A 13,766-nucleotide genomic window follows, 5' to 3' on the forward strand; every position below is an offset into this window, starting at 1 on the left:
ATCAGCTCACCCTGTCACACCTGCAGTCTTGCCTAAGTAGATTTGTTGTGGATTGATCAATGGGCTTCATTTACTTCATTTCATTGTTGTGTAAGATTAGAGACGCCTACTGCTAATGCCTCAAAACACATGCTACTGGTGACGCAAAAACATCAGATCAGATCAACAAACAACAGAACAACAGCACAACAGAATCTGAGGAAAATGCAACATGACAGCAATCATTCGTCTGAAGCTTATTTAATCATTGTTTGCATGTGTGTGTGACAGAGAGTATTAACAATAGACAGCTGCTCATTTCAGAATTGGGGTATAAAGGCCACAAATCTTCCCAAGGTAGATCAACCATGCTGTTTGTATACCATAATCTTCTTTAAGGGACAGATTATAAAACCAATTACAGAGCCACTCTTACTCTTAGCCTACTCCTACCGGGTTCTTCTGGATAAACGGGTACTGTAATGAGTTGTACCATTGTATTGTATTATTGTACCATTGTATCATAAATTCAATGCCATATTTGACAAATAACCCTGCATCTAATATGTTAAATCCCTGGATTACACACACATCCATTAATAATACAAAATCCACAGACTGAAGTGTTGTGTTGCTTTTATTTTATGACCTGATTTGGGCTGCATCATTGCAAGGGGAAACAATCAGAAGCAGTTGCAAAAAACAAATCGGCTACTCATTCTTGTCAAGGAAGAACTATTCAGAAAAGTGTTATGCAACAGGTATAGCAAGGCATTTATTAAACATATCTCAGTAGTCTTTGATGTGATACGCATTTCCTGGGAAACTTTAGTTATGGTATTTTAAATGCTCATTCGATTTTTTTATGAGATGCAGTTACTAATATAACCAAACTAAAGAAGTTGGTAAAGGTGTTCATGTTCAACTGAGAGTACTAGACATATTAAGACCACGCAAACATTTGTCTGTGGTTTATAGGCATATGTGTAGCTATGGCTACAAATTTGTTGGTCTCACAGCAATGCTTGCATAATCTCACTAAATGCAAAGGTCAGTTTTAAACTGAACTGCCTATAAACCATGGTGCATTGAGTTCAATGTATGATATTTATATTCTTGCGTTGTTACAAATGACCATGAGGTGGCGTGTTTTTACTTCTACGTGCTGCCCAGTTAAATTTCTTCTGGAACAAACAGATTAAATTCTGCCATTCCAGAAAGTTCCTAGTCTCGCTAAGGCTCTAATATTAAAACCAAGACTGAGGATTCTATTTAACAAACCACCTTTTCTATGGCTTCAAAAAATTCCACGCAGAAAATCCATATGTGTGGCACCACGGACGCAATTTCATAGTCGACATTAATTTTTAAAAATCTCTATTTTCTTTATGTTATGGTATGTGTAACGCTAATTCGCAGGCACTGTTGCTGGACAGGGACACCCGAGTGTGTAAAAATAGACCATCATGAGTTATGTAACACGCAGCACGCGCACTACGACTTCACGCTTGTTTACAAGTTAAAATGGACTCCATGCGTCGATCTTAATAAATTACATGCGTTTTCTTAATCCCTCAAGTACGTTTTTTCACTGTCTGACACATTTTAAATGAACATTGAATCTGACTAGATTATAATTCAGAAATAGCTAAGGATCTTCTGCGGTTTCTGTCGTCATCGCATGGTGATGTTTAAAGCCTGTATCGAATGTGTTTGGAGTCTGTAGGTTTGAGTAAGTAACATGCCGATATATTTTGCTTACATTAAAAACTAGTTGATCTGCGACATAAAAACACTTTTTTTTCCTTTTTTTTTTTTTTTTTACAGCTAACCTACGTCTCTGCATCACTGAAGTGCGTACAGTAGATATATTTGTCATCCACACAGCGCTGTTTGTTTTAGGAGGCGAGAACAGCTTCTGTATGAAGGGGGATTTGCCTATACACGTCACGGATTTGTCAACGAACCGTCAATCATTTCGCCTGACCAATGAATCCAATGAGCAAGCCCATTCGTTGGCTTGGCAGGCACGCCTCCTAAAGATCGCGCCGCCTTATATGACAGTTTTTTTTCTCTCCCACTGACCCAAGATGGGCTGTGTGTAACGTCACATGTTGTTGTTTTTCTTAAGCTCAGTCATTCTGAGCGAAGAGTTATTTGCTGTGAACAAGAAGACATCGCATGGTGAAATCTCCAGTTCTCGGATATTTAAGTTAAATCTCTTTTTACTGCGGATGGATAACAAGTTCTATAAACTTAAGTAAATAAATTGTACACGCAAGTATGGCAAGTCCGCCTATTAAAGCGGGATCCTCGTTACCAAATGACAACAACTTTCATTCAAACAACATCAGAAAATGTGGATACCTCAAGAAGCAAAAGCACGGACATCGGCGCTATTTTGTTTTGAAAGATCAGAGTGACGGACTCCCTGCGCGGCTGGAGTACTACGAGAATGAAAAGAAATGGAAAAACAAGTCCGCTGCCAAAAGAGTAATTTTTCTCGACTCTTGTCTGAGCATAAACAAGCGCGCTGACGCGAAACACAGGTATTTGATAGCCCTCTATACCAAGGACGAGTATTTTGCTGTTGCTGCAGAGAATGAGCAAGAGCAGGAGAGTTGGCACGGAGATTTATCTGATTTATTAAGTAAGGGGAAAATGTGTGACAGCTCCGTTTCTAGTTCGGCATCATCTTTGGTGGGCTTCGACGATGGAAATTACGGCATGATTACACCGGTGAATGCTGCGTATAAAGAGGTATGGCAAGTTAATCTTAAAGCAAAGGGAATTGGGCAGAGCAGAAATATCACTGGAGTTTACAGACTGTGCTTATCAAGTCGGACAATTAGCTTTGTGAAACTTAACTCGGAGGTGGCATCTGTGACCCTGCAGTTGATGAATATACGCAGATGTGGGCACTCTGATAGCTTTTTCTTCATTGAGGTGGGCAGATCTGCCTCTACTGGACCTGGAGAGCTGTGGATGCAAGCAGATGATTCTGTGGTGGCACAAAATATACATGAGACCATTTTAGAAGCTATGAAAGCGATGAAAGAGCTGTCAGAGTTCAGACCACGCAGCAAAAGCCAGTCATCAGGATCAAATCCCATATCTGTACCCACTCGGCGGAACTTGAACAATTTACCCCCTAGTCAGACAGGGTTGGTGAGGAGGTCAAGGACGGATAGTACAGCAGCCACATCTCCTGTCACCAAATTTTCTTCTTGTCGAATACGGACAGCGAGTGAAGGGGAAGGTACCATGACCAGGCCGGTCTCCATATCAATATCTGAGAATGGAAGCCCGACAGCTGTCGGCCGGAACCACATGAGCAGATCTAATACTGTCTTGGTGGGCTGCCGGACATCAGAACCATCACTGCTTCATCACAGCAGGTCCATGTCGACGACAATGTCCCACTCGCCCCCATCTGCTGTAAGCCCATTAAGTTTGTCCTCAATCAGTATGAATGGTTCCATCTCATCCACAGTACATAGACCCTCCAGCTGCAGTGGTTCTGTTTCTGGGTCACCTAATGATACTGGCTTCCTCTCGTGTGACGATTACAGTTCTAGCCCAGGGGATGTGAAGTACAACCTAGCAAACAGGAGTGACACACCTTCTTCTCTCTCCAGCACACCACCTTCAAGAGAAGCCAGTGAGCTCCATGGTTATATGGTGATGGACAGGCCATCCAACTCCCAGAACAAGATGTGTCCAACTAGCAGAGACATATTTGACATGGATATATACAGGAAGAGGACGTATTCTCTGACAACCCCGCGGCAACAGGTAGCACACTCCCAGCTATCCTCAGCGTCACTTGATGAATACATGCTAATGAGGGCTGCGAACAGGAGAACAAATTCTGCATCTCCGAAGGTCTCATACCCAGATGATTATGAGAAAATTGATATTGGCTCTAACAGTAATGTGGGTGATGACGGCTACATGCCCATGACGCCAGGCATTGCACCTCAGTGTGCCAAAAATGACCACTACATGCTCATGAGTCCCATGAGTGTTTCAGCGCCCAAGCAGATCATTAACCCGAGGTCTCATCCTCAGCCAACAGGCAGTGGCTGCACTACTAACTCACCCAGCAGTGGATCGCTAGAGGATAGCGGGTACATGAAGATGTGGTCTGGATCCAAGTTTTCACTGGAGAGCTCTGATGGGAAAGCAGTGAATGGAGAATACATGAATATGTCGCCGGCTGACACATATGTCTCACCCACACCACCAGATTATTTCCTGGGTCAATGTGAAACAACACAACGATCCTCCTCCCCATCTCTAAGTATTCGCTTTAACAAGCACCAGGCACCTAAACGGGCAGAGGATGACCAGTATGTTTTGATGAGTCCACAGAGCCAAAATCCAACAGAAGAGGCCAACAGGGTTTCTGCCCTGCCACCTCTCCGTCGCCCTGACGGCATGGCACAGAGAGCAAGAGTCAACAGGCCCAATAGGTTATCTTTAGACACTCTGAGGATGCTTCCCAGCATGACTGAACATCCTCTCCCTTGTGAGCCTAAAAGCCCTGGTGAGTACATTAACATAGACTTTGCTGCTGCTACACAGTACTCTTCTCCCTCTATGGTTTCTGTGGAAAGCCAGGGCTCACTGTCCAACCTCGGCCAGGGATCCCCCCTCTCAGACTACATGAACCTCAATCAGAATTTACACTCTCATAAACTGAGGGAAGCGCTCAACAGTCCCCTGAATGGAATGCCAGAGCTGGCTGAATGCCCATGCCCACCTGATGAGGGGGCTTATTTCCTCAATGAACGGAGAAACTCACCATGCCCATCTGGCACAGGTAAAGACAATTACACTGAGATGAGTTTCAACAATGGTCACATCTCACCTCCATTCCTGTCTGAGAATGATGAGAGTGCTTCAGTCAGCCCCACTAGCAGGGTTCAAAGACTGGACCTGAGCGACCAGGGGGTGTCAAAAGGAATTGGTGCGTTATTGTTGGCTGCCTCCTCTGTAGACCCAAATGGAGGAGCGAAGGTGATCCGGGCAGACCCTCAGGGCCGGAGACGGCACAGCTCTGAGACTTTTTCATCCACCACCACAGTTGCACCTGTCTTTCCATCCTTTGCACATAATGTTAAGCGACACAGCTCTGCCTCAGTAGAGAATGTCTCTGTCCGAAGCAGTGAAGGTTCTGATGAGGAGTACGGGTCTCCCATGTGCCGAGAGACTTCAGCTGGTTATCAGAATGGACTTAACTACATCGCCTTAAACCTCATGGAGAAACAAGAGATGGGCAATTGTGAAAACCTTATGGGCTTCAAGACTGGTGGTTGCTGTAAAGCAGGAATAAATGGATTACATGCAACTCCATATGTGTGTCTGGGATTCAAAGAGACTGCAACCACTGTACAAGGTGAGTTCAGATGATGTGATTGGCTGTTATGATTCAAAAAGATGACTAGCTATTATATTCTGCAATATGTAAGTAGCATTTAATTTGCAACTATGTACATATAACCTGTGTATATATATATATATAACATTTACAGTTATAATAAACACAAAACACGTTATTCTAATAGACTATATATATATATATAGCCTATATATATATATACTGCAATATTTAAAAAGCATTTAATTTGCAACTCTCTCTATAGTCTATTAGCATAACATTTGTTTTTTGTGTGTGTTTATTATAGCCTAACTCGAAATGTGCATATTATAGGATATATAAGACACAACTGTATCGAAATTATATGGATTGCACACAGTAGGCTACTTAAAGTAATTAAACAAAACATTATTGCTGAACGAAATAATAATATGTAACTCAAAATATTTAGAGAGGTTTGCACCTCTGGCTATTTGTCTATATGGAGCGTTTATGGCATTGATAAGGTGTTTTTCATTCAGAGGAATTCTAGAGAAATTTGAAGAATGAGAGACGTGACTGTGTGAGTGCCCGCGCGCGGTAAACAACCCAACTGCGCAGGCACTATGACGCTGCAGTATTGAGCGTTGCGCGCACGCTTGTTTATTTACCCCAAACTCGATCAAAGCTGGCTTTTTACAGACCGAAGTGCGTAAGTGCTTAAACATTGTTTTAAGGGTTGTAGGCTTGTGTATAACGGAGCTATTAAATAGATCTGTTCTCAGAGGATGGATCATGAAACACTGAGGAATGTGAAATGTTGTTCTGAGGCTCATTTGGCTCACATGCTCAGCAGTGTTTTCGTTCTATAAAACGTATCGTGTGGTCGACCTTTCCCTTAATTTTGTTATGCCCTGTTCACTCTATTCGGTCAAACATGAAGCCAAATTATTATACATTTTTTTATTATAAAATTCCCCATTAACAGGGACACTTACCTAAGGTAAGTAGGATTCCCATGTCAAATATTCCTCACACATGACATATTTACTGCAAAAGTGCATGTGTTCATTTGCCTACTTGAATCTTATCATGCGGGTGTTTGTGAGATTAAACTGCGGTCACAAGCTGTAACAATATGCTGCTCTTAATAAAGTACAGTGCCTAAGGCTTTTTCCTGTGCACTGTTTTTGCATAGCACACAGAAGATTGAATGTGCACGTACTGCACATCGTCCGGTACTCCCATATTTCTATATCGCCTCAATTGGAGGCAGTGTTGTGGGCCAAAATTATCCCCAGTGGTTAAATGGCTGTTCATGGCTGGTAGTTTTCATTGCAGGCAGCCTGCAGTGTAAACATCAGGCGGAGGATGGATAGTGGACAGCACAGTGAGTTTAACTCTTTCTTGTTTTGAGTACTGAGCCTTGAGAAAAGAGTGGGCAGGAGGGGGGTAAGAGCTAGTTTGCATTGTGTCTCTGAAATTAACCTATGCAGCCATGTACACGGGTCAGCTGAGCAGAAGAGGGAGGGCCTGATGGAGGCTTAGGCTAAGTCATGTGCTTCAGTCAGGAGGAAAAACAAGCCAGGTGGTTGTTTGTGGGGTCGTTGTCAGGTAATGATGATGTTTCACGCTTGGAATGCATGACTGGGTAAAGGTTGCTGGGAGAGGCGAATACTCACTTATTTTGATCTCTACTCACTGCCAGGCCACATAACAGCATACAGTGTGTTGACAAGAACTTGTTTTGATGTGTTTTAAATCATAGAATGCCAGAGGCTGTCAAAATTATGATGCTTTCATTTTTGTTTGTCCTCTAACTCTGATGCAGTTATTTGTTTGTTTTTTTATGTAGAACAAATTAAACAGCTCTGGTGAAAACATAGTGTATTAGTAAAAAATTGGTATCGTAGTTGAAGAAAGAGAAACCCCATAATGAAGCAGTGCAGGTGCCTCATTTCTCAAAATTACCTGTAAAAAAAGCAGCCTGCTGTGGCAGTACCATGGTCATGGTATCACATTTGTTTACTGGTAGTGTTTTGATTCTCTGTTGGATTTATCAGTAAAATTTTACTTGAGCACAGGAGATTTTTTGCTAGGGATCGCAGTGAGATTTGCTTGGTAAATAGGCTCCTCCAATTCAAGAAATTGGTTTATTATGTTGCCTTATTTACAAGCACATTACTGTGCAGAATTACTACTAAATGCGAATGGAAATAAATGGAAAGAAAAGTTCCACAAAAGAATTAGCAGGAAAAGAACATGTACAGTGCTTGTTTATTCAGAATATTCTGTTTACTCCATATTCCATATTGCAATTGCTATGGAGCATGTAAACATCTTTTTCAGAATAAATACTTAACCAGAATATGGACCTTAATATAAAATTACAAGCATGTAAACAAGGTCAATGTCATTACCTGTTGCTCCCTGATTCGACTGTTTTCTAGTTAGGCTATTTGTTAACATTGACGATTAAATGTAGAATGTCTCTGTGATGAATTTGTAGCTTAACACGTCTCTTACTGCCCTTGTGGTTTTATGAACATAACTGAGTTGGGTGACTTTGTACGTCCCTCAATTAACACCATGCTATATATATTTTGCTAAAGGAGACATTTAGACATTCTACATACAAAAGTAAGTAAAGTGTTACTGAAACTTTTCAGAACTTTCAGTTACTGAAACTCTCTTTCTCTCTGGAATCATACTTCTTTAGGAGTTTGTATGCATTTGCGTGTGGCAGATGGCTGAACAGGGAAGGGTGTGGGGCTGTGTGTGTGTGTGTGTGTGTGTGTGTATGTGTGTGTGCACCTGCCGCTCCACTCACTGCAGGTCTGTTATCAGGCATGGCAGCAGCACAGACAATACACTAATGACAGCAGGCCATCTGCTTCTGCCCCAGGACAGTGGCTAGTGCTAGTCCCTTCAGCCAGAGCGGAGCAGGGCGGGGGTGGGGGAATGAAGAGCTAGAGGAAAGGTGATAGAAAGATAAAGATCGACAGCAGTTTGCAGAGAGAAAAGAAAATATGAAAGTGTTTTTTAAATTGAGACACACCTGCACATTTTAAGTAGTGATGCACCAAAATAATTGTTTTACAGGAACACTAAAACCAAAATAGCACTTTATGCTATTCTGGGTGTCTTTTTCTCAGGTGATAAATTATACATTATTTTACTACTGATATGCTGATATATACTGATAAATTATATTGCTACTCTGGCATCATTTTTGGTCACGGTGAAGTGCGTCCACCCTGCTGACATGTTTACCTCTTGTACTTTATCTACATTGTGTAAACGAAACTGAAGACTGAAGTCATCCGAGAAGTGCTAATTGAATATCACTGTTTCGGTCAATGATTTTGTCCCTCAAAAACTATTTCTGCCTAATAATATTTATTTACTGTTTCAGCTGAATATTTTTGGTTGCTGAAATTTCGATGCATCACTAATTTTAAGGTGTGAAATGGTACAGTTTATATTTCTGGCTGACTGTGAATGTGTATGAACAGCAGAATAGATTACACATGCACACAAACATTTTTGTGTAACTTTAGCACAAGGACAGTGAGTGTGCATTTTCAGAGAATTTAGTTATTCCACTACTCTTTTGAAGCTAGAAGCTCGGTCTTTGAAGCTCTTTCTCTCCCTCACATTCCTGGTTTCTGTTTATAGAATAATTTCTTACTATTTCACTGTATGTTGTTGTTACTTTCTCCTCCCACATGAAGAAACTACTTAATTACAACTTAGTTTACATCTTCATACCACAACAACGTAAACACCGGTCAATTACCATATAAAGTATTTAATTTTTATTTATCATGAATGATAAAGCATGTATTTACACTGAAGGCTAGAATGCCTACTCTTTCTGTTCACTTCTTTTGTGAATTCTTTCTTTCTTTAAATGCTGTCTGTCAGTGAAGAGGGGTTTTTCAATCTATTGACTAGTTATGTGAGTCTAAACTGAATATTTGGCCAGACATTTCTTTGTTTTTTTTTGAATTAGGGGGTGCTTAATGTCAGCTCCCTAGACTTTGTAACTCTAATCCGAGCTCTAACTTTAACCACGCTGAGATTTAAGCAACAAAAATTGTTAACCCAAGCAGTTCTCTCAGATTCTCCACCTCTGCAGAGCTGGCTAAACTAGGCCGGGATGTTCCCGCCTGAGATAGCCATGTCAACACTGTCAGTGTTACCCACATTTAGCCAGGAGCAAGAGGAGATTACTCTTAGGGGAGAGTGGGGGATTAGACATTGTTCAGCGGCTTGTTTTGAGGCGGATGAAAGGAGCATTGACTCAGACATAGACAGTCATTCATGCAGGTTCACAACAACCATGTCCTCACGTAGACGTCACAGCATTTCCAGGATGATTTTGCACAGCCTCATTTGTTTTTGGGTCTCTGACGATTACAGGCCTAGATTTTAACTCATCGCAGTGGAAGTTTTTTTAACCCGTTATTAAATCCACAGCTTAGACTCTTTCTTAGAGGACTCAGTTGCTCACTTATTCCACAGTTGGATATGCTGTGACATCTCTATCCAGTGATGCGCAAGCTAGCAGAGATGCTATGTCATGCGTGCATTAAATCAGCATTGCGTGACTATTACCCGGTTCCAAGCATCACTCACTGCTGCCTAGAGCTTTCAGCATTACAAACTGCATTATAGGCTGCAGACATGGTTGTTGTTGGTACCGTCATCACGCAAACCCTAAATCTCATCAGCTGAATAAAAAAGGGAGGGTCACCATCCAATTCATCTACTTGCATGCAAGCCTGAGCCTTTTGGCAGTTGTAGCTTTGCATCCTTGCTGCTCATTGACCCTGAAACATATTGGAATTTGTGTAAATTACCCAGGATTAAATTAACCAAGGTTAACCGAGGTTTTAAGATTTAACTATTGTTATTTTAGGCAATCACATGAGTAGCCTATACCCACAGACAATGCTTTGTCAATGCCTTACATTCAACTTCAAATTGCAATTATTTATACTGTTTACTACAATTTTAATTCAAATTAAGTTTAAATTCAGGAATTGAACTGGAATATAAAAAGCATTCTCAATTATATGTTGAATGGTGCACAACCCTGCTGCATTGACAAAGTTTCATCATGACCTCACAGTTACTTTCAATTACAAGTGTGGTTTAAGACTTTATTTCATTAACTTTTTAACAAGTCTGGCAATATGGGAATTAAGTCTTATAGTCTTTTTAACAGATTAGATAGAATGTCTCTATCCTTGACTATATGGTCTCACTCCACATTATCTCAAAGCAAGTGTATTAAACATTCCTGAAGAGGACAGTCCTCTTGAGAACTCCACATTATTCTTGAAGGATTACGGGCTAATGTTCTATTTTGCTTCAAGAAACAAATATTAAATCTTACACAAATGTTTTGTGTAATCATCATCTTTGCTCCAGCCATTATCACTGGCTACATCTTATCTCCCATTCGCCATCTCCTTTCATGTAAATTAAGGTGAAGTCTGAAGTGCTTTGCCATCATTTTACCAGTCAGTTGTCAGATTATGTAATTCATACTCTTCAGGATAACCCAAGACCTAGCAAAGAAAGACCCTGAGATTTCCTCCATTTCTTTGGTCTGTGACTATAATTCCAATGAGATTATCAGGGAATTATATCAGGATTAGCCCATCTGTGGACAGTAGATGGTTAAGACTGCTGCTAGCTCCATCCCTCCTGACATGATACCCTGTCCCTCGCTTATCTGAGAGAGGTTTAAATATGACTGTGCATCATGGGTTAATCACTCATGCTGGTCTGGAACTGTCACAAAAAAAATTCATAAAAAGGAGGTACATTTAATAATAAAATGCCATCCAAATGAAATATGAGAAGTCTTTTTTTTTTTTTGTGTATGTGCATGATTTATTTTAGAAAACACAAGTGTCAAAAGGTATTTTGTACTGAGCGAAGAAAGAATAAGATCTTTGTTGTGAGTACCTTCGGGTTTTAATAGTGTTTTGGCTCTAATTGCTCTAACCCATTTTTTAAATGGGTTTAGTTCATAAAAAATGTATTTGTAAAAGGCTGCTGGATAACGTTCAAGATAATTTGACGTCAGGGGTTCTACTACAGTGCAGCTACAGTTTCTCTCAACAATTTTTCATTCTCATTGTTGCTTGTGGTTATACATTTTTGTTTCAAATGGAGCTTTAAAGATATCTTCTCTTTTTTTCTCCCCCTTACTTTCAGATTGAGCAAGAAGCAGAGGTTATTCCTCCTGGTATTGAGGGAAAGTGGAAGCTCAACCAGTAACTAGACTGGACTGGACTGGTCTGGTCTGGACTGGACTATGCTGCTGTAAATGAACTGTGACCTTTGCTACTCATCCTAAAGCTGAACGTCCGACGGCTGGGTTGTGATTATTCTAGTGAGGCCACTTTAACATGCTACTCCTGCACCATTTTTCAGGATCTACAAAGCTGCTGCTCTGTTGGTAACAAGAGTCATGAAACATACATGCCACTTCACTTGTATGTTTAAACTTTTAATTGTTGTTGATGTGAACACTTTATTTTTTTTTTTACAATAATTGGAATATAGTTTACCCTGAAATATGTAATCTTCATTTACCTGACATAAACAACTGTAAGGTTCTTATTGCCCCATCCCATGAATAGCTACAATTGTGGTATTTTAGTCATTTTAAATGATGACTAAAAGATTTCCACAAGTCCTTTCTTAGCAAAAGACTTGTACTGATGTATGTAATTTAGAAGAGATAAAGAATTCCTACTTATTTTTTCCTCAAATTGAATGTTCTCATATGACCAATCCAAAGCCTTACTCTCTGTCCGCAAAATTGCGACTACTTATCTGGACCTAAACAATGAGAAAATATCAAAACGTGATATTTATTGTATACACTCTATTTTTCTAGATATTTAGTTTATTAAATAAAAACATAGTACGTTGCTATATAATGGTCCACTTTTGATATTCAGAGTGTCTTACCACATAATCAGAGGTGGTTATTGCAAATAATAATTAATATCTAAACATTATTAGTACATATTATATTTATGACCAAATATGGTCAATCTTTACATCCTATGTTTCCTCAGATTCATTGTCACTTTTTCACGTTGTTGCATAAAACATGGCCATTCCATGTTCCTCTGCCTCAAGAATTGCATTTAACAGTAATATAATATATGGTAACAGTGACTATTTCCCATTTGCGTAGAAATAGCATGCACTACTAGATGGTATTGATGCACAGGAATTTTGACCACAGAAAATGCCATAAGACACCACCTTCGGCTAAAGCAGAATGAGTAAAATGGAAGTTAATCACTTAAAAAAAATATTATTAACAGAATTGATAGTTTTTCCAGACAAAGGCTTATTTCAAATGAGCACTTTCAGTTTTTTAGATGTGTTGGTCCAGAATTTGGACGATCATTTCTGTTCCTTTCTGTGCATCACTACTTGACCACAGTTAAATAGTTGGTGACTGTCTTAATATGCTCACATTGGCTCTGTGTTGATAATATCGCAGTGATGTCTCATTCAAATAGATTGTAACACATGACGCATCTGAATGTAGAGCACAAAACCCACTTAGACAGTATGAGTGAACAGATTAGTGGGGCAGAAAAAATGATCACAACAGGAGTAATTTTAGCCATTCTCTGCTTTTCCCTGAATGTTGTGAACTAGGCTAAATACAAAAATGTGATCAGCTTAACATTTTCATGACATTTAAAGGAGCTGTATGTAAGAAATGTATTTCAATTAATCATAAAATGGCCCTGATATGTCAGTAGACATTAAGAAATCATGTTCATTTCAAATACTTGTATCACTGACAACAGCAGTCCGGCCAGGATATTGTAATTTAAAAAGTGAAGTTGCAGCCCTCAACTGATGTTGATGTTGTCATGTTGTGTTTTGGCCCGATGCCCCACCCTCCACCTATCTACCAATCGTGAAGTCAGTAGTGTTTCGGCATCCGGGTTGCCAGCTCAGCTCTAGTTACCACAGCTGCAGCTACAAACGTTCGTGCTGGATCCTGCAGCCTATCTGGCAACCTCGAGTCAGGGGGGACGGGGAGGGGGAGGGGATACACCGCTCTACAGTAATTTGAAAGTGATTGCAGTACCAGTTTTGGCCACAATCTTACATACGGCTCCTTTAAGATACTTCTCCTCCTACGCAAACTGCTAAGCAACTAAAAAAATGCAAGATACTACGCATTGCATTTGTGAAACGTGATTTGTTCAAAACTTAATAAATCCCTTATCTAAAAACACATGTATAGCACTGATATAGACGTGTTGATGCTTTTTAAAATTTTATGTTTAAAGTCCTAAATAAGAGTGACACAATGCTACTTTATTATGTAATTTCTTGAGGTAATGGTACTCATTCTTCTTGATTC

General features: G+C 40.1%; 2 protein-coding genes across 2 annotated transcripts in view; both read left to right on the top strand.

Annotated features, from left to right (window-relative positions):
• Positions 1-13,766, top strand: part of cbsa (cystathionine beta-synthase a) — a gene marked incomplete at its 3' end in the record, with an annotated part of 356,940 nt that overhangs the window by 203,750 nt on the left and 139,424 nt on the right. The window lies entirely within an intron of this gene.
• On the top strand, positions 1,444-12,181 carry irs2a (insulin receptor substrate 2a). Its single transcript, XM_084401933.1, has 2 exons — positions 1,444-5,380; positions 11,576-12,181. Exons 1-2 carry the CDS (start codon positions 2,263-2,265, stop codon positions 11,578-11,580), a joined length of 3,123 nt encoding a protein of 1,040 aa, XP_084258059.1. The 5' UTR covers positions 1,444-2,262; the 3' UTR covers positions 11,581-12,181.

Source organism: Rutilus rutilus, assembly GCF_951802725.1.
Source record: "Rutilus rutilus genome assembly, chromosome: 2".
NCBI classification, from domain to species: Eukaryota; Metazoa; Chordata; class Actinopteri; order Cypriniformes; family Leuciscidae; genus Rutilus; species Rutilus rutilus.

What these genes read in the sequence shown, in the direction of transcription:
- irs2a (XM_084401933.1), top strand. Translation starts at nt 2,263, where the DNA reads ATGGCAAGTCCGCCTATTAAAGCGGGATCCTCGTTACCAAATGACAAC.